The 25,122-nt window shown below is 45.1% G+C and overlaps 1 protein-coding gene across 1 annotated transcript; it reads left to right on the plus strand.

Moving 5' to 3' along the window:
• The first annotated feature begins 242 nt into the window (after window positions 1–242).
• glrx5 (glutaredoxin 5 homolog (S. cerevisiae)) lies at window positions 243–11,361 on the plus strand. The gene is made up of 2 exons (XM_043696886.2): window positions 243–631; window positions 10,877–11,361. The coding sequence occupies exons 1-2, from the start codon at window positions 292–294 to the stop codon at window positions 11,050–11,052; spliced, it is 516 nt and encodes a 171-aa protein (XP_043552821.2). The 5' UTR covers window positions 243–291; the 3' UTR covers window positions 11,053–11,361.
• The last annotated feature ends 13,761 nt before the right edge of the window (window positions 11,362–25,122 follow it).

Genomic DNA, 25,122 nt, shown 5'->3' on the forward strand with positions numbered 1-25,122 from the left:
GGTGGCAGATACGATTTATATTTTAAGATGTTCCGGTTATTAACAATCATGGGGTAAGTGGGCGGGAATCAGATATCCGCCTCGCCTATTGGGCGCAGTGTTTGATGGACAGACACAACAATCAATAGGTGTCCGCGCTCACCGAGTGATGTGGTGAACAACCAATGGGATTTAAGGACAGGGGCGGAGGTCATAGTCATACCAGCCAATGGGTGTCAAGTGGGGTGTTGTCCCTTGAGGCCGCTGACTGAGGAGGGAGAAACAGAGCGGCACCTCCACTGCGGGATAGACATGTTCTCGTTGTTGAGGATATCGTGTAGGACTGCAGCGCGGAGGGCGGTGGTGCAGGGCCCCAGGCGGGATCTGAGCGAGGGTGCGGTGGGCGGAGGAGGAAGCGGCGGCAGCACCGGCACCGGGGATGGTGAGGGGACGGGCAGCGCCGCCGTGGCGGCCGCGACCCGCAAGCGGCTGGAGGGTCTGGTGAAGAAGGACAAGGTGGTGGTTTTCATCAAGGGCACCCCGGCGCAGCCCATGTGCGGATTCAGTAACGCTGTAGTCCAGATCCTGAGGATGCATGGGGTGGAGGACTACGGATCCTACAACGTGCTGGAGGACCAGGAGATTCGGCAAGGTGGGGGAGGGGTGTAGGTGGGCCTGTGGGGGGACTGGATGGGGAGGATGTGGGGGAGGGGAGGCATTTGGTGGCGGGGGAGGTCTCGAAGGGGAGGGGGGGGGAGCTTGTGGTTGAGGGGAGGGGAGGGGAAATTGGGGAGGCAGGGCTGGTAGGTGAGGGGTGGGACCTTGGTGGGCTGTAGTCCCATGGCACTCTGAAAAACAGGAGTGCCATCACATGAAGAGATAACAACTGGTTATTATCGCATTGCTGCTTGAGAGCATGCTGTTCACAGATTGGTCGCTGCATTTCTTACTTACAGTGACTTCCACAATGCTGTGGAGAGTTTTGAGACTCTGTTCCCCATTAGTTGAAGAGTCAATAATGAAAAGGAGTGATTGTATGGAGAAAAGCAGGAGGTTTTGGGGTGAGGGTTGAAGAAAATCGCTTTCACCCAGAGGATGGTGAGGGTCTGGAAGCTGCCTGGGCCAGTAGTTGAGGCAAGAAACCTTGCAACCTTCAACAAGTACTTGGATGATAACTTGGAAGTGTCATAACAGTCAAAAGTATGGGACTAGTGGAGGTGGTAGTATACTTTTGGTAATGCAGAATTAATGGGCTGAAAGGCTCCTTTTGTGCTTGTACGATTCTATAACCTACAATGTTTGTGAAAGCACCGTATAAATAAAAGTTTCCTTCAAACTGGAGGTTTGTAATTGGAGAGAGCCATGCCTCAAACTCCACTGATCAGACTTGAGAAGCCAGAGTAACTGAGATCAATTCTGTTCTGAAGGAATGTATAGGTTCTTCTCAGTGTCAAAGGTCTGAACTATGAAGAAACTCTAGTATTTTTATCAGTGAAATGTGCAATTAGTAACTGAATTGTGATTTCCCCACATAACTAGAAGGAGGTAATATGTTTTATTGTAGTATCTTTCACTGCCAATTTTAATTTTTGAGGCTAGACAGTATTATATTGATGGATGTTGCAATGATTTGACGCAGAGCAAGTTCCTAAAACATGGGACAGCCTGTCGCAATCTCCTGATTCAAAGTGCATTCCAAATATTATTTCTCAGAACACTATGAGCATGTGAAATGTATGACCTAATGGAGATGTGGTTCATTTCCAGCTTGGGATAATTAAATGTGCTAGAGACATGATGTAATTTCATGTTAATCCCATCACTGCTTCCTTATCCGGTTCAAGAGTGCGAAATCTGAAATTAGTGACAGTAACAGCAGGTAGTTGCAGATTGGGGGCCTTGGGGTTGAAACCCATCACAGGCGGTGCCAATAGGAAGTAGCTTTTTATTGCCCCAGTTAATGCTATGTGTGAAACAGGATGTCTTTTGCCCGTCACATAGTTGGTTGGAGTTATTAACATGTGTACATAGTTCTCAGCTATTGCAAAGGTCAGAGTTATGAAAGATGATGGTCTTTGCACTCCAGTTTGAAAAAACTTAATTTGTAATATGATTGGGCAGAGGGCTTCTGTGATAGGTTTATAGAAGCATCTTTTCAGGCTTGTCGTTACGCCTGAACAGGTTGAGTGAACTACAGCGATGTGATGTTTATATGGCCCCACATTATAGTTCTATCACTTAATGTGTGTTTTTACATTGATTGTATGAACCTCTTAATCAACCAGTACACTCCTGGTCCAAGAGGTCATAGGATCCCAGAGATGTGCAGCACGGAAACTTGGCCCATATCCTTTGCAACTGTCATGATTTATATACCCATGCAGATGCCTTTTAAATGCTGTAATTGTACCAGCCTCCACCACTTCCTCTGGCAGCTCATTCCATATATATACCACCCTTTGCGAGGAAAAAATTGTCCCTTTTTTTTTTATATCTATCTCCTCACCCTAAATCTATACACCCTATTTCTGGACTTCCCCACCCCAGGGAAAAGACCTTGTCTACTTACCCTATCAATGTCCTTCATGGTTTTATAAACCTCTATAACGTCACCTCTCCGTCTCTGCTTCCAGGGAAGACAGCACAAGACTATTCAGCCTCTTTGTTTTTGGACTGGGTTAATAAACGTTTGCTGTACCTAGGATTGGGCAGTGTTGTCATGGTTTCAGGAAAGGGATATCATGTTGCATAAATTTGCTTTTAAAAGGTGTAACCAACGAGTTAGATAAAGGGGAACCAACAAAGAACAGTACAGCACAGGAACAGGCCATTTGACCTACTAAGACTGCACCAATACAATGCCTTTCTAAACTAAAAGCCTTTTGCTGCCATCCGATCATATCCCTCTATTCTCTGCCTGTTCTTGTATCTGCCAAAATGTCTCTTAAATGCATATCTGCTTCTACCAACACCTCTGACAGTGCATTACAGGTGCTTGCTATCCGCTGCGTTTTGTTTTGAAAAACTCACATCTCCTTTTAAACTTCCTCATTTCACCACACACTGATCTAATAATTGATTTGGAGATGTCGGTGTTGGACTGGAGTGTACAATGTTAAAAATCACACATCAGGTTATAGTCCAACAGGTTTAATTGGAAGCACACTAGCTCTCGGAGTGCTGCTCCATCGGGTGATTGTCAATCACCTGATGAAGTAGCGTCGCTCCGAAAGCTACTGTGCTTCCAATTAAACCTGTTGGACTATAACCTGGTGTTGTGATTTTTAACCTAGTAATTAACATTTCTACCCTGGGGGGGAAAAAAGACTCTCCCCTAATCCATTCTATCCAATTTTCTATTCCAATTGTCAGGTCGCACCTCGGCTTTTGATGTTCAAGTGAAAACAAACCAAACTTGTTGAATCTCTCCAAGTTAATATCCTCCAAACCAAGCAATATCCTTGTAAGCCTTTTACTATATCCTCTTCAAAGCCTCTACAACCTTTCTATGGTGTGACAATTGGAACTATATGCAATATGGTTAAAAACAATGACTGCAGATGCTGGAAACCAGATTCTGGATTAGTGGTGCTGGAAGAGCACAGCAGTTCAGGCAGCATCCAAGGAGCAGCGAAATCGATGTTTTGGGCAAAAGCCCTTCATCAGGAATAAAGGCGAGAGCCTGAAGTGTGGCGAGATAAGCTAGAGAAAGTAGCATAGAGTACAATAGGTGAGTGGGGGAGGGGATGAAGGTGATAGGTCAGGGAGGAGAGGGTGGAGTGGATAGGTGGAAAAGGAGCTAGGCAGGTCGGACAAGTCCGGACAAGTCAAGGGGACAGTGCGGAGCTGGAAGTTTGGAACTAGGGTGAGGTGGGGGAAGGGGAAATGAGGAAACTGTTGAAGTCCACATTGATGCCCTGGGGTTGAAGTGTTCCGAGGCAGAAGATGAGGCGTTCTTCCTCCAGGCATCTGGTGGTGAGGGAGCGACGGTGAAGGAGGCCACCACCAGGGATATATTTCCCTCCCTACCCCTTTCTGCCTTCGCAAAGACCGTTCCCTCCGTGACTACCTGGTCAGGTCCATGCCCCCCTATACCCACCCTCCCATCCTGGCACCTTCCCCTGCTACTGCAGGAACTGTAAAACCTGCGCCCACACCACCTCCCTCACCTCTATCCAAGGCCCTAAAGGAGCCTACCACATCCATCAAAGTTTTACCTGCACATCCACTAATATCATTTATTGTATCCATTGCTCCCGATGCAGTCTCCTCTACATTGGGGAGACTGGGCGCCTCCAAGCAGAGCGCTTTAGGAAACACCTCCGGGACACCCGCACCAATCAACCACACTGCCCCGTGGCCCAACATTTCAACTCCTCCTCCCACTCTGCCGAGGACATGGAGGTCCTGGGCCTCCTTCACCGTCGCTCCCTCACCACCAGATGCCTGGAGGAAGAACGCCTCATCTTCTGCCTCGGAACACTTCAACCCCAGGGCATCAATGTGGACTTCAACAGTTTCCTCATTTCCCCTTCCCCCACCTCACCCTAGTTCCAAACTTCCAGCTCCGCACTATCCCCTTGACTTGTCCGGACTTGTCCGACCTGCCTAGCTCCTTTTCCACCTATCCACTCCACCCTCTCCTCCCTGACCTATCACCTTCATCCCCTCCCCCACTCACCTATTGTACTCTATGCTACTTTCTCCCCACCCCCGTCTAGCTTATCTCTCCACGCTTCAGGCTCTCTGCCTTTATTCCTGATGAAGGGCTTTTGCCCGAAGCGTCGATTTCGCTGCTCCTTGGATGCTGCCTGAACTGCTGTGCTCTTCCAGCACCACTAATCCAGAACTATATGCAATATGCCAAGTCTATACAGCTGCAACATAACCTGCTAATTTTTATAGGAGAAAGTGAGGTCTGCAGATGCTGGAGATCAAAGTTGAAACTTTATTGCTGGAACAGCACAGCAGGTCAGGCAGCATCCAGGGAACAGGAGATTTGACGTTTCGGGCACAGGCCCTTCTTCAGGAATGAGCAGAGAGTGTTCAGCAGGAGAAGATAAAAGGTAGGGAGGAGGGACTTGGAGGAGGGGCGTTGGAAATGTGATAGGTGGAAAGAGGTCAAGGTGAGGGTGATAGGTCGGAGTAGGATGGAGGCAGAGAGGTCAAGAAGACGACTGAAGGTCAGGGAGGCGGTGCCGGGCTGGAGGGATCCGGCTGAGACAAGGTGGGGGGAGGGGGGATGAAGAAACTGGTGAAGTCCAAGTTCATCCCCTGCGGTTGGAGGGTTCCCAGTCGGAAGATAAGACGCTCCTCCTCCGACCGTCGGGTTGTTGTGGTTTGGCGGTGGATGAGTCCAATGACCTGCATATCCTCGGTGGAGTGGGAGGGGGAGTGCTAATTTTTATACCCAACCCTGACCACTACAAAGGCAAGAATGCCATATGCCTTCATGACCACCTTATCCACTTCTGCTGCCACTATCAGGGAACTCTGGACCTGTAAGCCTAGATCCCCTTTTGTTAATGTTTCTAAGGGTTCTGCTATTTACTGTATACTTCTCTCCTGCATTAGATCTTCTAAAATGCATCATTTTGCACTTACCCAGATTAAATTCTATTTGCCATTTCTCCATCTAAGTTTCCAGATTATCTGTTTCCTGCTGTATCCTCTGGCAATCCTCCACACTATTGCAGCTGCCCCAATCTTTGTTGTATTTGCAAACTTACTAGTCAGACCACAGACATTCTGTAGGAGCAATTTACTGTAGACGTTGGAGTCTATACTGAAAGCAACAAATGCTGGAGATCATAGCGGGTTAGCCAGCATCCATGGAGAGAGAAAGCTGATGTTTCAATTCTAGACAATTTTTCATCAGAGCTGAAGTGAAGTGACTTTACTTCACCTCCCATAAAGTCATTTAGACTTGACGTTAGCTTTCTTTGTCCAACCTGACTTTATTGTATCTGTGGTCTCCTCTACATCAGAGAAACTGAGTGCAAAGTCGCAGAGAAGTTCAAGGAATGTTTATGGTCTGTACGCTCCAATCAACTCTATCTTCTCGTCGCCATCCATTTGAACTCCCCCAATGGCATGTCCATCCTGGGCCGCCTCCACCATTAACACAAGGCCATGTGCAAACTGGAGGAAGAAGCCTCTGAAGCTTACAATCACATGGCCCTCTGATGCTACCTAGGCAAGCATTAGGGAGACTTAACAGCTGGTTGTTTCTGCTGGTGTCATAACTGGTGACCTCTTAGAAGCTGCAATTTAGCAAGCTTTAATATAGGGGATTTGGTGGGGGAGGTGCTTGGACTTTCCAGATTTCATGAAATATCAAATAAGTTCACTATTATCCTATGTGAATGATTAGGCTTGCCAGGACCCAAGGTCAGTTTGGCTGGACATGGAGGCCTCCCAGTCAAAATTACCCCCTTATTAATTAGTTTATGGACAAGATGAGGGCTGTTATGGAGCATTGCAAAAACCCGATTGTCCTTAACACGGTTAAAGTGTGGAGAATGATGTGACAAAGTGAGGGCAATTTATATAAAACTTCCCTTCCTACTCCCAGGAATGCCAGGATTTCGACCAGAATCAGTGGATTCTGGCTCTTGGTTCTGGGGAGTCTAGAGGAGTTTCCTATTTGGGAGTCTCATTTGAGGGGGAGATCATGATGTCTTTCAATCAGCTGAGCCAGAAATGTGAATTGTCCAGTAGGGACCGCCTTTCATTATTTTCAGATTGGGGACTTTATACCGAAAAAGACTACATTACTGGTTAATCCCTATAAGTCTGATGTGGAGAGGAGAGTACTTCGGTCCACAAGTATTCTCTTGATTGGGACCCTCTACCACTTACTAAGAGGTAGTGCCTTGAAGGACATTGAACGGCTCTGTGGGATCTGGACTCAGGAATTTTGGGTGGAGATCTTGTCAGAAGCATGGGGAGACATTTGGGAAAATGTGAGGAAGATGTCAATTTGTAATAGGATGTGCACCTGAAGGTTCTCCAGAGGGGCTTGTGAAACTTTAAAAAGGAATGCCTCCGATGTGTCTCAAATGTAAAACAGATATTGTTGCTATATAGTGCCCCAACAAGAGTGAGTGTTTTGGAAGGGATCTTGGGGACAGAGGTCAAGGTAGATTCAGTGTCCCTCCACTTGGCTCTGCCGAATTTGCCCTTGTTAGATGTGCATGGGAAGAAACTGTTTTTTAATGTTCTTTCATATTATGTGAGGAAGAACATTGATCAGCTGGGTATTGGAAAATCCCCTAGGACTTTTGGGATGGCATAGGTTAGTTATGGAACATATCCCCCTAGACTTCCTTTCAAGTATGGTGCACCAGAAAACGGAACGCTTTTGTATGACATGGCAGCCCTCTTTGAATTATATGAACAGGCTTGTTGGCTATATTGATTAGGGTCTTTGTGTAACCATGAGGGCTGTGTCTGCTGGGCTGGGGGCCCTTGAGAGGAAGAATCCCAAATAAATATGGGTATGCCAACTGATTCTCCTAGGATGGGGAGATTTGGTGTTGCGCTGAGTGCTGTAATTTAATTTAGTTCAATCTACTTTAATTTGGTTTAGTTTTTGTTTCCTTTTTTTTTGAATTGTGGTATGGGTGGATTTATTTTCTTGTGTTTGTGAAGTAGAGTAGTAGTTCATTATTGTTGTTATAGCATTAAGATTAACTGGAAGCAGTCACAATCCAGACCACTCAAATGTAAGAAACCTGCAAGGAAGCAGGGTGGCCTGCTAGTAAGACGGAGACTCCACCCACACCCCAACTTACTCCTAACAAATGTACAATCTCTGGAGAACAAGATGGACAAATTTTTAGATCATGGCTCAGCTTCCAGCGTGAACTGTAGGACTGCTGTGCACTCTGCTTCACAGAAACCTGGTTCAGCCCATCCATTCCTGACTGTGCACTTCAGGCTGATGGATTTTCTATCTGTTGTATGGACCATACAGCATCCTTGGTAAGACAAAGATTGGAGGGGTTTGCTCTTTAATCAACTTGTAATGAACACACATTGTAACCCTGGGCTGCTCCTTCTCCCCAAATCTTGAATTTCTCACCATCAAATGCTGCCCGTTCTATCTACCACAGGAATTTCCCGCTGCTATACTACTAACTACTGTGTACATACTGCCACAAGCAAAGGTTGAGGAAGCTCTGGATGTGCTGTACTCCCCCACTAACACCCTGAAGATGGAATACCCCGAGGCCCTGTTTATTGTAACCGGTGACTTCAATCAAGCCAATCTAAGGAAGGTGTTGCCCAAGTACCACCAGAACATTACCTGACCCACCAGGGGCCCAAACATTTTAGACTACTGCTACACCACTGTGAAAGTTGCTGACTGGTCCATCCCCCACCCTCATTTGGGGAACTCTGACCACAATGCTGTGCTTCTCCCAGCTTGTAGGCAAAAGCTCAAGCAGGAGACCCCCCCCCCCCCCCCCCCCCCTGTGGATACAGGTCCTGTGCTGGTTGGAGGAGGCAGAGGATCCACTCCAGGGCTGTCTGGGATCAGCTGGTTGGGTTGTGTTCAAGCAGTCCGCAGGTACCTTGAACAAGTATGCTACCACCATCAGACTTTATCAGCAAGTGTATGGAGGACTGCATACCGAGGAAGTCAGTCAATCCGGGTGTTACCCAGTAGGAAACCCTGGATGAATTAGGACATACAGAACCTGCTTTTTTTAAAAAAAAAAAAAACGTGTGAGGCCTTCAGATCAGGAGACCCACTCAAATATAAGGAATCCAAGTGTGACCTTCACAGAGCCATTAAGACAGGCAAGGACCAATACCGATCCAAACTCGAGACCCAGACAGACACTCGCCGACTATGGCAAGGACTGAATGACATCACAGGTTCTAAAAAGAGACAGTGCAAGATAGCAGACGATGACCCATCCCTCCCAGATCATCTCAATGCCTTCTATGCTCGCTTTGAGCAGAAGTTTGACAGAGCGGTAACACCTATTCTGACAAGTCCTGACGAACCTATCCCAACTGTCACTGCATCAGAGATCAGATCAGTTTTCCTTCATGTGAATCCCAAGGAAAGCGATGGGACCAGACGGAGTACCAGGCCGTGCACTCGGAGCATGCGCAGATCAACTGGCAGTGGTCTTCTTGGACCTGGAAAAATGGTGCGCTGAGAACAATCTCTGTCAATGCCGACAAAACCAAGGAACTCATTATTGACTTTCGGCAGAGGTGGAACAAGTGGAGAATGTCAAGCTGCTGGGAGTGGCCATCCACAACAAGCTTTCTTGGACTCCTGTGGAAGCACTGGTTACAAAGGCCCAACAACGTCTCCTCTTCCTCAGGCAGCTGAGGAAATTTGGCATGATGGTGAATACCCTTGCCAATTTTTATAGGTGCACCATCGAGGGCATTCTGTCTGGATGTATCGCTACCTGGTATGGTAACAGTACCATTCAAGGTCAGAGACTGTTACAGAGAGTGGGAATTCGGCCTGGACAATCACAAAGGCCAACCTCCCATCTATAGAATGCATCTACTAGCCGGTTTCGAAACAGTTTCTACCCTACTGTTGTTTGAATATTGAATAGAGACTCAGCTCCTAGTATTCACCTGTACCTGTGTTTTTGTTATGCTGCTGTTTATCTATTATTTACTTATTTATGCTATTTAACTCTGTGATCTTCCTGTATTGCTCTCAAGACACAGGTTTTCATTGTACCTTGGTACACGTGACAATAAGTTCAATTCAGATTGTAATACTATTTTATAGTAACTTTATAATTTTGTAAAAAAAAACCTAAATCTTTTTCAATAAAAGGCAAAAAAGTGAATGGGTGAGAAACAACTGAATCTGGATACTCAGGAATTTGTATGTGGAATGAAGTTGTTTTACCCCATACGTATGTTTATTGAAAGGGGTTGCAATGTGAGAATGAAAAGTGGGTGGTGGGAGTGAGAGAAAGATGTCAGAGTGCAGTAAAGACTGAGAATATTGTCTCTTCAAGCAACTTTGAGTAAAATGAGCTTGTACTCACTGAAGTTTAGAATAAGATATCTTATTGTGAAGGTAAAATTGAGAGAGAGTTTACTTAGACAATTTTTTTTAAAAAGCTTATGCTAAATGTTGAGCATTGTTGCTCCTGGTTAGTGAATCCAGAGCTAGGAAGCCTACTTTGAGGATATAACAATTCTGGGCTAAGATATAGAATTCCTTGACTTTCCTGAATCTTCTGAAATACTCTACCCCAAGGACCCATGGCTGCTCAGACATTGAATATATTTAAGGCTCAGATGGATAAGTTGTTGGGGAGGCAATGGCCTAGTGATATTATTGCTAGACTTTTAATCCAAAGACCTGGGTAATATTCTGTGGATCTGTGTTAAAATCCCACTCTAGTAGATGATGATATTTGAATTCAGTATTCTGAAATATTAAAAATCTTGAATTAAGGCTCAAGTGATCACTGGCAATTTTCAGGAAAACCCAGCTGGTTCTCTAATGTTCTTTTGGAGAAAGAAACCTGCCACCCTTACCTGGCCTACTTGTGACTCCACATCTGCAGTGGTGTGCTTGACACTTACTGTCCATCCCTGATTGCTCAGAGGACATTTATGTGCTGGCTGAGCCAGCAAGAGACATATCCCACAAATAAATTTGAAAAAAAATCAAGGGATATGGGAATAGGATAGGAACTGGACTTGAATTTAATGATTAATCTTGTGAATGTCAGAGCAAGCTCAAGGGGCCAAATACCTAATTGTCCAAATACCCAAGCTTGCGGTAAAGCTTTGAAATTATTGGAGACGGGGGAAGGAGCGGGAAACCGGGATAGAGGAACTTGATAAACTCTTCGTTCGTTTATTCATTCGTTATTTGTTTTGTCTGAAACAGGTATTAAAAACTATTCCAACTGGCCGACAATACCTCAGATCTACTTTGACGGTGAATTTGTGGGTGGTTGTGATATCCTACTACAGATGCATCAGAATGGGGACCTCGTGGAGGAACTGAAGAAACTTGGCATCCGCTCTGCACTTTTAGATGCTGAGAAAGAGGACAAAAAATAGAATAATCAGTGCCCAGAATCAACTGGACTGTAGTCTGAGGATGGCGTTGCCAGTTTTATATGAAGTATTACTGTGTCGCCAAGCGGATCTTGAAGAAAGCTGGAGTAGGAGCCCATTAGAGGCTGGTGTTTATACATGAATGATACTCTCTCCTTCGTCCTTTTGGACCCAACAATCATAGCCCTCGTGGACAAAACAAAATGGTAAAGGAGGTTTAAACAGCAGATCGTACAATAGTGGTTTTTTTAATGCCTTGGATTTTTAATCCGTTAATAAAATGTATTATGTGATTTTTCCTTTAAAATTTGACAGCTGTTTTGAGAGGTGCTTAAAGCCAGTCTATGAACAAGGTCATGCATTACCATTACTCCCTCTGTAGAACCATACTCACTCTTACTGATGTTTTAGTTGGTAATGTATTGTTCTCCAGCCCTTTGCCCACAATACTCTGGTGGTTGAAGGTACCCTGTAACCAAGGGCATTTGCAACACTGTCAACCTGGCCATTTACAAAATTGCCTACAGTTTCTTACCAATGGACAGTCTGTTTTCTATTCTAATTCCAAGGCATTGGCTTATGATGAAATCACATTGATGCAATTGTTCTACTAACTTTGGTGTAGAGAGATCTTTAGTCTGTTTCTAACTCCGTGCTGTATCTTCCCTAAGTGTTTGGGGACAGTACTGTACTCGAATAATTTCTTGAGTTGGAAGCTGGTTTTGAGGTTCACTAAATGACCCAATATTTTATGGATTTTGAAAAATTGAGAAATGGTCTTGATCTTCAAGAATGCTTAGAGTAGATACTCAGGAGGTTTACTTGACTGCACCTGAAATGAAAGGGTTGTCTAGTGAGGAAAAGTTGTACAGGCCAAACTTGCATCACCTGGAGTTTGGAAGAGCAACTTGATTGAAACACCTTGAGGGGAATTATGGCTAAGAGAACCCATTTCACCACTTAATTGGCAGCTAGTTTCCACGTCTACTTCTCTTTCACCCCCATTAGCAATGCCTTTGTCTTATGCACCTCTGCACCTCCACACCATTCTTCCTCCTCTGCCTCTGTCAAAAGTATAAAATCCACCATTTTTCCCAACCCTTTTCAGCTCTGAGGAAGAGTTGTATTTGATTCAAAATTTGGAGATGTCAGTGTTGGACTGGGGTGTACAAAGTTAAAAATCACAACACCAAGTTATCGTCCAACAGGTTTATTTGGAAGCACTGGCTTGCGGAATGCTGCTCCTTCATCAGGTGGTTGTGGAGTATAACATTGTAAGACACAGAATTTATAGTGAAAGTTTACAGTGTGATGTAACTGAAATTATATATTGACAGTCTCTCATCTTTTAGAATGACCATGTTGGTTTCAGTTCTTTCACATGTAAATCGCAAAACTTTTCTTTTAAAAAGTTACATTCTCAAGTGAACTTCAACAATTGGTGTCATGTCGGCCCTGATAATGCATTGAAGGTGTGAGGTGCCCTGTGTGAGACTGTGCCACAATAGTCAGACTGATTTTTAATCAAATGGGCACCTCACTGTACTGCAAACCCACAGATAACTGTACACTTCTCCAGCTTCCACCCGAAACATATTAAAACAGCCATCCCCTATGGGCAAGCCCTCCGCATACACCGGATCTGTTCAGATGAGGAGGAACACGACGGGCACTTGGAAGTACTCAACGATGCCCTCATAGGAACAGGGTAAGATGCTCAACTCATTGACCGCCAGTTCCGATGTGCCACAACGAGGAACCATAAATGACCTCGGGAGACAGACACCGACAGGATACCCTTTGTTGTCCAGTACTTCCCAGGAGCCAAAAAACTACGCCATGTTCTTTGCAGTCTGCAACACATTATCAATGAGGATGAGCACCTCCCAAGAACTTCCCCACACCTCCACTGCTTGCTTTTAAACAACCATCAAACCTCAAACAGATCATTGTTCATAACAAACTGCCTAGCTTTCAGGACAATACATGCAGTGTCTACCGTGACAAGGTTGTACGAAGAGTCAAAATATCAACATGTAATGGTGGCATCCATGTGGGGACACCTCACACCATGTCTCGCAGGTACTCATGCGACTCAGCCAATGTTGTCTATCTCATACGCTGCAGACGAAAATGCCCTGAGGCATGGTACATTGGTGAAACCAAGCAGAAGCTTCGGCAATGGATGAATGGACACTGCACAACAATCAACATACAGGAGTGTTCCCTCCCACTCGCAGAACACTTTAGTGGTCTGGGACATTAAACCTCTGACCTTCGGGTGACTGACCTTCAAGGTGGATTTCAGGGCTGGCAACAATGAAAAGTGGCCAAGCGGAGGCTGATAGCCAAATTCAGTACCCATGGGGATGGCCTCAACCGGGACCTTGGGTTCATGTCACACTACAGCTGGCCCTATTGCACTGTACACATGCAGACCCTCTGTCATACGCTCATGCAGAATCGCACCCACCCACACATGTTTGTGGGCTGAATTTCTATTTGCAGAATTACATTTTACTTTGCCCAAAAGCTGCATGAATCCCTGTAAGATTCTATAAATCAATTTTTTAGATTTAGAATCCGTCTGACCATTGTGGTACAGACAGCCTCACACAGGGCAGCTTGCACCTTCAATACATTATCAGGGCTGACACGACCTCCATTGTTAATGTTCACTTGAGAATGTAACTTTTAAAAAATTTTGCGATTTACATATGAAAGAACTGAAACTAATATGGTCATTCTAAAAGATGAGAGACTTGACAAACAATCTAGGACTTTTTCATTATATAATTTCAGTTACATTATACTGTAAACTTTTGCTATAAATTGTCTTACAATCTTATACTCCACAACCACCTGATGAAGGAGCAACGCTCCGAAAGCTAGTGCTTCGAAATAAACCTGTTGGACTATAACCTGGTGAGGTGATTTTTTTTTTAACTTGATTCAAAATGTTGATATTCTTTCCCCACAGTTAATGTCAAACCTGAATTTCTCCCAATGTTTTCAGATTTCTAGTCTTTGGAATATATTTGTTTTATACAAGATCCTGAAGTGTCTTGACATAGATGAGTCCCATGCTTAAAATAGAAAGAAATTATTTCTTCCTGAGAGTTGGGAGTCTTTGGAACTCCTCAAAAGGCAGTGTGGGATTGGGCCTTTGAATATTTTTAAGGCAGATGTAGGTTCTTGGTAAGCAAGGAGGTGAAATGTCATTTGAGGATTGGTGAGAATGTGGAGCAGGCTTGTGGAGGCTGATTGGCCTTCAGCATCTAATTTGTATGTTTCATGGCTGAAAAGCTGGTTTCCTTGTTGTCTGGAGCTGTAGTGAATGGATGAGAGTCCTCTTCCTGTCCCACAGACCCCTTTACCCATCTCCAGCACCTCCCTTCACATTCGATCCCTCCCTCTGGCCTTTTACCTGTGCTTGATCTGTTCATTGAGAACTGGTGACTTGATATTAGTCGCCTTGATTTCTGTGTCCCCATTACCTATTCCAACCGATCTTCCTCAGAACTGACTGCAATCCATGTTCTCAGATCCAATCTTTGCAATCAAGCCAGCCACCAAGGGTGGTGCTGATGTTGTCTGGCAGACTGACCTCTACATTGCAGAGGCTGAGTGCCAGCTCTCATACCACCACCTATCTCCCCAGGACCCTATCATGGGATACCAGGCTATTTTGCCCACTCAGGTCACTAACCTTATTTCATCTGCCTCCAAATTCATCTCCCAATCTCTCTCAGCTCACTTCTACCTCCTTGCCAAAATCCACAAACAGAGCTGCCCGAACAGACCCATTGTTTGTTTGCTCCTGCCCCACAGAACCCGTCTCTTCCTACCTTGATTTGCTGTTTTCTCCCCCCTTCCAGCTCCTTCCCACTTACATCTGCGATTCCTCTGACTTTCAGTGTCAGAATTTCCAGGTTGTGTCTCCAGCCACCAGCTCTTTACCATGGGCATGTAATCCCTTTTACATGTCCATTCTCCAGCAGGATGATCTCTGGGCTCTTTGATTCTTCCTGGAATAAAGGCCAAACCATCCCCATCCATCTTCCACTCCCCCGAGCGACTTCTCTTTTAACTCCTCTTTCTTACTTCAGTGAAAGGTGTGGCCATGTGTTCCTAGATGACTCCACATTAGGTTTTCCAATTTCAAATAACCTCCCTCCCCATCCCCTGACTCCCTACTCAGCCCCTTCCCCTCCCTTCCATTCCTCCCAGCCACCAACCGATTCATTCCTCCCATTGACCAACCAGGTCATGCCCTCTACCTGTCTTCACCTATCCCCACTTCACCACCCTACCTTGCCACTCCTATTATCTGCAGGGACCCCCACACCCATCCCCAGTCCTGAAGAAGGGTTACACCCAAAACATTGACTTCTCTACCACCTGATGCAGCCTGGCTATGACTGTCTGTCTGTTCGGGTATATCGATGATGTCATCTGTGCTGCTTCCCCTTCATCTAGAATTGGAAAAGTTTTCTATTTCGCTTCCAATTTCTACCCAACACACGCTCCTTCGCCTGGTCCATCTGACTCCTCCCTTCCCTTCCTTGACATCTGTTTCCGTTTCTGGGGATAGGCCAGCTGCCAACTTCCACTATGAATTTAGAGTCCCACAGTTACCTGGACTATACATCCTCACACCCTGCTTCCTGTAAAGAATCTATTCCATTCTCCCATTCCTCTGTCTGTCACATTGGTTCTGATGCCAGTTTTGACAAGGGGTCCTCTGTCTTCCTCAACTGAGGATTTCCCAGCACTGTGGTTGACAGGGCCATCAGCTGGTTCCAAACCATCTCCACTTTGACCTTTTATCCCCGGTCTTCCCTCCCACAGCAGCGATAGTGTCCCCTTCATGTTCACCTCCCATTCTCACCGCCATCCACATCCAGAAGTTCATTAGCTGCCATTTACACCACCTCCAGAGGGATGCCACCGCCAGACACACATTCCCTTCCATTGTTAGCCTTTGGCAAGGTCCATTTCCTCCGGAACACCATGATCTACTACTCCTTCACTCCCAACGCTTCCCCACCGACCCACAGCACCTTTCCCTATAACAACAGAAGGTGTATAACTAGGTGCCTACTTTGCAGAACGCCTATGTTCTGTCTGCAAAGCTGACCTTGAGCCTCTAGTTGCCTACCACCTCAGCACACCACTGTTCCCTGGCCAATATGTCTGTGTCAGGGCTGCTGCAGTTATCGAGCAAAGTTCAGCAAAAACTGGAAGAAGAGCACCTTGATTTTCTGCTTGTGGATTCTGCAGCCTTCTGGCCTCCATACTGAGTTCAAAGATGTTAGGGCTTGAAGCACCTTCATCCATGTTCTTACCCCCCCCCCCCCCCCCCCCCCCCCACATAGCAGGTCTTGTTTTTCCAGCAGTTTCTGTTTTGTTTCTGATTTCCATTGTTCCTTCAGGTTTTAATAAGATGAAGCAACTCTAGAGGATGCATGCTAAATAGTAGAAGCAATAGGGATAAGTGATTTCACAGTTATTGGATCAGATCATAACTCTGGGGTTGTCACATCCTGTTAATGGTGGTGGAAGTTATACAGTGAGCCAGAGAGGGGAGTGAGGGAGAATTCTTCACTAATTTTCATAACCAGCACAAAAAAAAGTGGTTAACCTTTTTCATGACATCTCCTTCAATGACCTTCCCTTCACCATAAGATCAGGTATATGAATATTCACTGTTCATATTATTCAATGCTGAGCATCATGTGCGACTCCTCCGATACTGATATACAATATGTAGATAGACTGGAGCAAAATCCTAGTTTTATTGACAAATGGAAAGTAATATTTATGCAAAACATGTACCAGGTAATGATGGTTTCAACAAGAGCATCTACCTATTGCCTCTTTCTGTTCAAAGGCATTACCATTGGTCAGTAAAGAGCTATTTCCAATCAACCCCACCGCCCTATAGCTCAACATTTCAACTTCCCGCTCCCACTCTGCCGAGGACATGCAGGTCCTGGGCCTCCTTCACCACCTGACGCCTGGCGGAAGAACGCCTCATCTTCCACCTCAGAACACTTCAACGCATGGCATCAATGTGGACTTCACCAGTATCCTCATTTCCCCTCCTCCCACCTCACCCCAGTTCCAACCTTCCAGCTCAGCACCGTCCCCATGACCTGTCCTACCAACCTATCTTCCTTTCCACCTATCCACTCCGACCTATCACCTCCATCCCCACTCCCATTTACCTATTGTACTCTATGCTATTTTCTCCCCCCGGCACCCCCACCCCTTTCATTTATCTCTCCACCCTAGAGGTTCCCTGCCAGGAATATCCCATTGTAACTGTTTATTTCCTGCACCATCAATATATTTGGTATGCACATGTGCCACTGGAAGATGCATTATAGCAATTCACTAAGCCTGCTTTGACAGCATGTTCCAAACACTACCTCTACCATGTTGAAACTTTATTGCTGGAACAGCACAGCAGGTCAGGCAGCATCCAGGGAACAGGAGATTCGACGTTTCGGGCACAGGCCCTTCTTCAAAGTTTCAACTTTGTGATCCAGCATCTGCAGACCTCACTTTCTCCACTACCTCTACCATGCAGAGGGACAAGAGTAGCAGTTATGTGGAAAGACTGCCATCTGGAGTTTCTTGAGCAAGCTGCAGCCTGTCCTAATTTAATGAATCATAGAATCTCTACAGTGTCAATAGAGGCTGTTCAGCCTGTTTGGATCTATGCCGACTCTTCATAGACTCATAAAGATGCATTCCTCATGAAGGGCTTATTCCCGGAACGTCGATGCTACCTGACCTGCTCTGATTTTCCAGCACCATGCACTCGACTCATAAAGGTATACGGCATGGAAACAGACCCTTTGGTCCAACTCATCCATGCTGACCGGATATCCTAATCTAATGTAGTCCCATTCGCCAGTACTTGGTCCATATCCGTCTAAACCCTTCCTATTCATATATCCATCCAGGTACCTTTTAAATGATGTAATTGTACCAGCCTCCACCACTTCCTCTGGCAGCTCATTCCATATGGACACCAAACTCGATGTGAAAAGATTGCCCCTTAGCTCCCTTTAAACTTTTTCCCCTCTCACCCTAAACCTTTGCCTCCTAGTTCTGGACTCCCCCAACCCAGGAAATTGTCTATTTACCCTATCCATGCCCCTCATGATTTTTGTGGGTGGCACGGTGGCACAGTGGTTAGCACTGCTGCCTCACAGCGCCAGAGACCCGGGTTCAATTCCCGCCTCAGGCGACTGACTGTGTGGAGTTTGCACATTCTCCCCGTGTCTGCGTGGGTTTCCTCCAGGTGCTCTGGTTTCCTCTCACAGTCCAAAGATGTGCAGGTCAGGTGAATTGGCCATGCTAAATTGCCCGTAGTGTTAGGTAAGGGGTAAATGTAGGGGTATGGGTGGGTTGCGCTTCGGCGGGGCAGTGTGGACTTGTTGGGCCGAAGGGCCTGTTTCCTCACTGTAAGTAATCTAATCTAATCTAATAAGATTACCCCTCAGCCTCTGACGCTGCAGGGAAAACAGTCCTAGTGTATTCAGCCTCTCCCTACAGCTCAACTCCTCCAACCCTAGCACCATCCTTGTAAATCTTTTCTGGACTCTTTCAAGTTTCACAACATTCTTCCAATAGGAAGGAGACTAGAATTGCATACAATACTCCAAAACTGTCCTAACCAATGTCCTCTGCAGCTGCAATGTTACCTCCCAACTCCTATACTCCATGGTTTGAGTAATAAAGGAAAACAAGCCAAATGCTACCTTCACTATCCTATCTCACTGTGACTCCACTTTCAAGAAACTATGAACCTGTACTCCAAGGTCTCTCTTCAGCAACAGGCCGTAGGACCACACCACTAAGTGTCTAAGTCTTACCCTGATTTGACTTTCCAAAGTGCAGCACCTCATTTATCTAAATTAAACTCCATTTGCCACTTATTAGCCCATCTGATCAAGATGACGTACTCTGGTGTAACCTTCTTCACTGTCCACTGCACCTCAAATTTTGATGTCATCTGCAAACTTACTAACCATGCCTCCTAAGTGAATCCCACCCAACCCCCTCCAAACCTGCCTCTCCATCCCTGTAATCCCTGCGTTAACCATGGCTAATCACTGAGTCTACACATCCCTGGACACTATGGGCAATTCAGCATAGCCAATCCACCTAACCTGCACATTTTTGGGGACTGTGAGCATAATCCAGAACATTCAGCAGAAGTTCGTGCAGACCCAACAAGAACATACAAATTCTACATAGGCTGTTGCCCAAGGTTAGAATCAAACCCAGGTCTCTGGAGCTGTGAGGCAGCAATGCCAGCCACTGCCAACCAAGCATAGAGTGTGGGGCTGAAATTTACAACCCTGAGGTTGTGTCTCATATGACTGAATTAGCCAGGCTCAACTGTATTGATATTCTTTTACTTAGGTCGAATCCTGGAGCTCCTTCTGTGACACTGATCTATTTGCATCATGTGAACTGCAGTAATTCTGGAGGTACTCAACACTTTCTCAAAGGGAAGGGCAATAAATACTGGCCTTGCAAATGATGTCCACTTTACAGTTTTTCAAAAAAAATTAAGATGGTGGGGGACCATCTTGATGTCCTTCTGAGGCCCCCGGTGTCAGATGTCCGTCTTCAGGCAAGTTGATTCATTCCATTGATGTCAAAAAATGGCTGAGTCATTGGACTTTTAAAAGTATTCTTTCACTGGACTGTGGGTGTACCCAAGTGTTATCAGAGTTGCACACGCCTAAACGATTATTCCTTTTCACTTCTGATCTGTGCCTCGGAAATGGTGAATAGGCTTTGAGAAAAAAGGTAAGTTGTATGTCACAATTCCCAGTCTTAGCCTGAGTACAGCATCCTGTCTGAAATACTCACCCACTTGGGCTGTGCTCCTGCCCATGCTGTTCCAGCACAGTTAGAACATTGGCATCCAACAATGCTTGGCATTTCTTCAAAAAGTAAGGCAAATCCCATCATGACAATTCTGCACCATCAGACTACACTTGATCATAGCATAGTCAGTGGAAGCAAGGGTAGATCATGTATTCTTGATCTGCTATTCAATATGTTCTTGGGCTGCAACTCCATTTTTCTGCCCACTCCCCATTTACCTTAATATGCTGCGTCAACAAAAATCTATTTATCTCAGCCTTGAATATATTTGACTATGGAGCAGCATCTAGATTCTTATTTATAACATTCAACCGCATCACTATTGCAAAATACCTTATCGTCAACATTGTAGGACTTACCATTTAGCAAAAGGCATAGGATATGGGCTGGGTGCTGGCAAGTGGGACTAGATTGGGTTGGAATATCTGGTCGGCATGGACGGGTTGGACCGAAGGGTCTGTTTCCGTGCTGTACGTCACTATGACTCTCAAATTTACACAGTCTCATTCAACATTGGCTGCAAGAATAGGACAGAAGCTAGGAATTCTGCAGTGAGTAACTCGCCTCCTGACCTTGAGTCATGCCTACCATCCATCCAGTATCATAATGGAATATTCTCACATGCCTGGATGAGTGCCTCTCCAACAACGTCAAGAAACTTGATGCCATTCAGGACAAAGCAGCCTGCTTAATTGGTACTGCATTCATCAACTTCAACTTCCACTTTCTTTACCAGTAATGTACAGCATGAGTATGTACTACCTACAAAATTCATTACAGCTACTCAGTGATGCTCTTTTGGGCAATACTTTAAACAAAACACCAACTGCAGGACAATTACGAGTGGGTGCCTGCCCTTGAACTAATAGTAAAATGTTTAACGGAAAGTATCAGGTTTTAATAGAATAGCAAGTATCAGTCCAAAAATCAGTGATGTGAGTAATTTAATAAAAGCAGGAAATGAACTGTCAAGGTTTTAAAGTGCCCAGGATCCTAAATTACTTATGGACATATTGAACCTTTGGAATACGAAGTTTTGTTTTTTTAAAAAATAATTGCACACCTAGTTTGGTTGACTAGCTCGTAATGTAACTTCTAACAATGGAATTTACCGACTGCTGAACTACTCCTTGTGTGAATCACTGAATATCGCACCTTGTAGGATGCTAAGGGTGCTTCAAAGAGAAACTTCAAAAGGCAAAGGTGTAAGACAATCCTCTTAGAAAAACATCTGTGGGTTACATTCCAGACTCTGGATGTGAGACAAACAACAGGTTTGTGTTTTACCCTTCAAAAGGAGGGATTAAAGCCAACTGCAGTTCTTGAGCTGTGTTAAATATTCATCACGGGGAAATCGATCATCAATTTATGGGACCACACCCTTCAATGGAAGAGATTGAAGTTCTCAGCTCCACCACTATAATGGACCCCATTGGTCTTGCAGCAGACACGGAGGAATTCATCAGACGAATGAGACTCTGGGAATTCTTCCAAGAGGTCAGCAGTCAGCAGTGATCCCAATGAACCCACCGAGGAACCAGAACAATCATCAGAGAGATCTGTAGAGAAGCGACCAAAGAAGACTGCTGCCCTGGGTTTGATATGTTTGCTCAAACCATCAGAAAATGTGTGAACGCCAGATTCATCAGCTGCACCCACAGGGTAGAGCAAAACATCACCCGATCACAACACAACGCTATTCATGCTGTCAAGACCAATCGCGACATTGTCATCAAACCAGCCGATAAAGGAGGAGCCATCGTCATTCAGAATAGAACAGACTACTGCAAGGAAGTGTTCCGACAACTGAACAACCAGAAACACTACAGGCAATTACCGGCCGATCCGACCAAAGAACACACCCATGAAGTAAACACATTGATTAAGACTTTCGATCCAGTCCTTCAGGTTCCCACGCACTCTCATCCCAGGTACTTCGCACATAGGGGACTCCTACTGCCTTCCAAGGATATACAAAGCCAACACACCAGGACGTCCCATCATATCAGGCAATGGAACTCTGTGAGCGAACGTTCCTTGCTATGTTGAAGGCATCTTGAAACCCATTGTAGAGGGGACCCCCAGCTTCTGTCACAACACTACAGATTTCTTACAGAAACTCAGCACCTATGGACCAGTCAAACCAGGAACTTCCTCATTACAATTGATGTTTCAGCACTCTACGCTAGCGTCCCCCACAATGACGGCTTTGCGGCAACAGCCTCAGTACTGAATGCCAACAACTGCCAATCTCCAAGCAACATCCTACAACTCATTCGCTTCATCCTTGACCACAACATTTTCACCCTTGACAACCAGTTCTTCATCCATCCAACAGCCGTGGGGACCAAATTTGCACCCCAATATGCCAAGAATTTCATGCACAAGTTCGAACAAGACTTCTTTGCTGCACAGGGCCTCCAACCAACACTATACACCAGATGTAGTGACAACATTTTCTTCCTCTGGACCCATGGCGAGGAGTCACTGAAACAACTACACAGTGATATCAATGAGTTTAATCCCACCATCAGACTTACCGTGGACTATTCTTCAGTACCTGTCTCATTCTCGAGCGCATGCATCTCCATCAAGGATGGGCACCTCAGCACCTCACTCTATTGCAAACCTCTGGATAGCCTCACAACGCTACACTTCTCTAGTTTCCACCCTAAACATATTAAATCAGCCATTCCCTATGGAGCGTGGAACACACTGCCTGGAAAAGTAATAGACTCGCCAACTTTAAGGGCATTGACTTTCGATGGGGTGTTACTCATGCCCCCCTACACATTAACAGCACAGACGTGGAACGAGTAGAGAGTGTCAAGCTCCTGGGAGAGGTCATCCACAACAAGCTTTCTTGGACTTTTCTTGTGGACGCACTGGTTACAAAGGCCCAACAACGTCTCTTCTTCCTCAGACAGCTGAGGAAATTTGGCATGATGATGCCAACTTTTATAGGTGCACCATCGAGGGCATTCTGTCTGGATGTATCACCACCTGGTATGGCAACTGTACCATTCAAGATCGGAGTCAGTTACAGAGAGTGGTGAACTCGGCCTGGACAATCACAAAGGCCAACCTCCCATCTGTAGAATCCAACTACCTGGCCCACTGTCAAGGAAAGGCCGCCAGCATTCTCAAAGATCCATCCCACCCTGGCAGTGTTTTTCTACAACCTCTACCATCGGGGAGAAGGTACAGAAGCCTGAACACACGCACCAGCCGGTTTTGTAACGGTTTCTACCCCACTATTGTTAGAATACGGAATGGACTCACAAACTCTTAACATTTGCATGTACCTGTGTTTCTGTTTTTGCCGCTGTTTACCTATTATTTACTATCTATGCTACTTAACTGTGATCTGCACGATTAAGCTTTTCACTGTGCCTCGGTGCGCGTGACAATAAATTCAATTTAATTCAATTCATTTAAATGATTATTGGATAAATGATCAATGGATGAAAACGGAATAGTGTAGATTAGATTGGTTTCACAGGTCAGCACAACATCGAGGGATGAAGGGCTGTATTGCGCTGTAGTGTTCTACGTTCTAATATTCTAGTATGCAATGTAGGTTACAGTTTGAGGACAACAGTTCGCCACCCCTGTGCTGAAGACAGCGTTTCTGTCTTTCAAGCTGAAAGTTGGTCACTGTCAAAAAGGATACCGGACAGCAGAATTTCAGTTAACTTGCAAAGTCAACAACTTAAGTCAATTGTTCAATTACCAGCATCAACCAGTTGGCATCACTCAGTGTAACGGCTGCAAATTTTCCAACATCATTTTAACTTCTATCTCTATGGATTCATTTCAGATTCCTAGTCTCTGTGTATTTGTGTTGTGTAAATACTTTTTGTTGCATTTAATCACTAATAAACTCACTCTTCCTTTGATTCAAGAAAAGCTAATTAAATCAGCTCCTTTTAAAACACAAATTCATTTAATCTGGAAGTAAGGTATCCACAAGGGAACAATACTTTTTAATTAACCTTGTTGCAACCAGCCACCTACATGAATAAAGAAGGGGAACTACTTCACCGTTTCTCAGCTGGGACTATGACAATTTCGGGTGGCCCATTAATAACAACAAGGCATTGAGAACCTCGTCCACGGACTGCTCATAACATACGTCACTCTCCTTTCACCGTGGTATACTTGGCGAGAACAGGAGTGAGAAATCTGAGTCAAAGTTTATGTAGACTATATCATTAAGTATATAACATAGGATAACCTACAACTATAGGAACCGATTGATCAAGTTTTGATATTAGGCCAAAGAGGAGATAGCTTTTGAAGACAATCTGAAAGAACTGTCAGAACTGGGGAGGGAAGGAGTTTTTCATTCAGGGTCTGATGGTGTTGCTAGCTGGACCCATTTCCCTACTTGTCCTAGAGAAGGTGATAGTGCTTTCTTGAACAACTACAGTCCATTTGTTGTCTATTGGGATGCTGTACTGCCAATTACAGGGTAGTTTAAAAAGTGGGAAAGATGCCTGTTTGGCCATGTGATGGAACTGGAGCTTTTGCCATAGTTTCAAGCGACAACATACAGGGAAATGTACGATGCTACAGCAACTCTCACTCCTTGGTGTGAATTGTAATAGACCAGCAGTGTTCTTTCTGTATTATTTAAGTGGTACAGATGTAATTTGTGGCATTTGGTGATGGATGTAAACACCAGGAGTGGATCAAACAATGTGATTAACCGAACTGAACAAACTAGCTATCTGTCCTGGCTTTACCCAGCAGGTTCAGCTTCCCAAACAGGTTTTACGTTCACTTCATGGTTATGAAACAGACAACTCAGGAACTGCCATGACCTTTCCCCGCTATTTCATAAACATTGAATTGTGCCAATGTCAAATCTCAGGACAGCTGGTTCTCTACTCTCCCAAATTAGAGCCTCACTAGGCAGGCGTGTTCGACTGCAATTGACACTATATTAGGAGTGAGGAGAGGTGCACTGCAGATCTTAATGGGAGAGGACCGTAATGAGTGTAAAACACAGGCAAACTCCAAAGGAATGAGACATTGATTGACCACAACAAACTGGGCTTAATTTATTAGTGACTTGCTCCTTTCATAATCTCAGGACATTTCAAAGCTCTTCACAGTTGAGTAAGTACTTTTGATGTGTTGTCACTGTTACAG

This window comes from Chiloscyllium plagiosum, unplaced genomic scaffold (assembly GCF_037043375.1).
Source record: "Chiloscyllium plagiosum isolate Xiang-an unplaced genomic scaffold, Cpla_swu_hap1 HiC_scaffold_8, whole genome shotgun sequence".
Lineage (NCBI taxonomy): Eukaryota > Metazoa > Chordata > Chondrichthyes > Orectolobiformes > Hemiscylliidae > Chiloscyllium > Chiloscyllium plagiosum.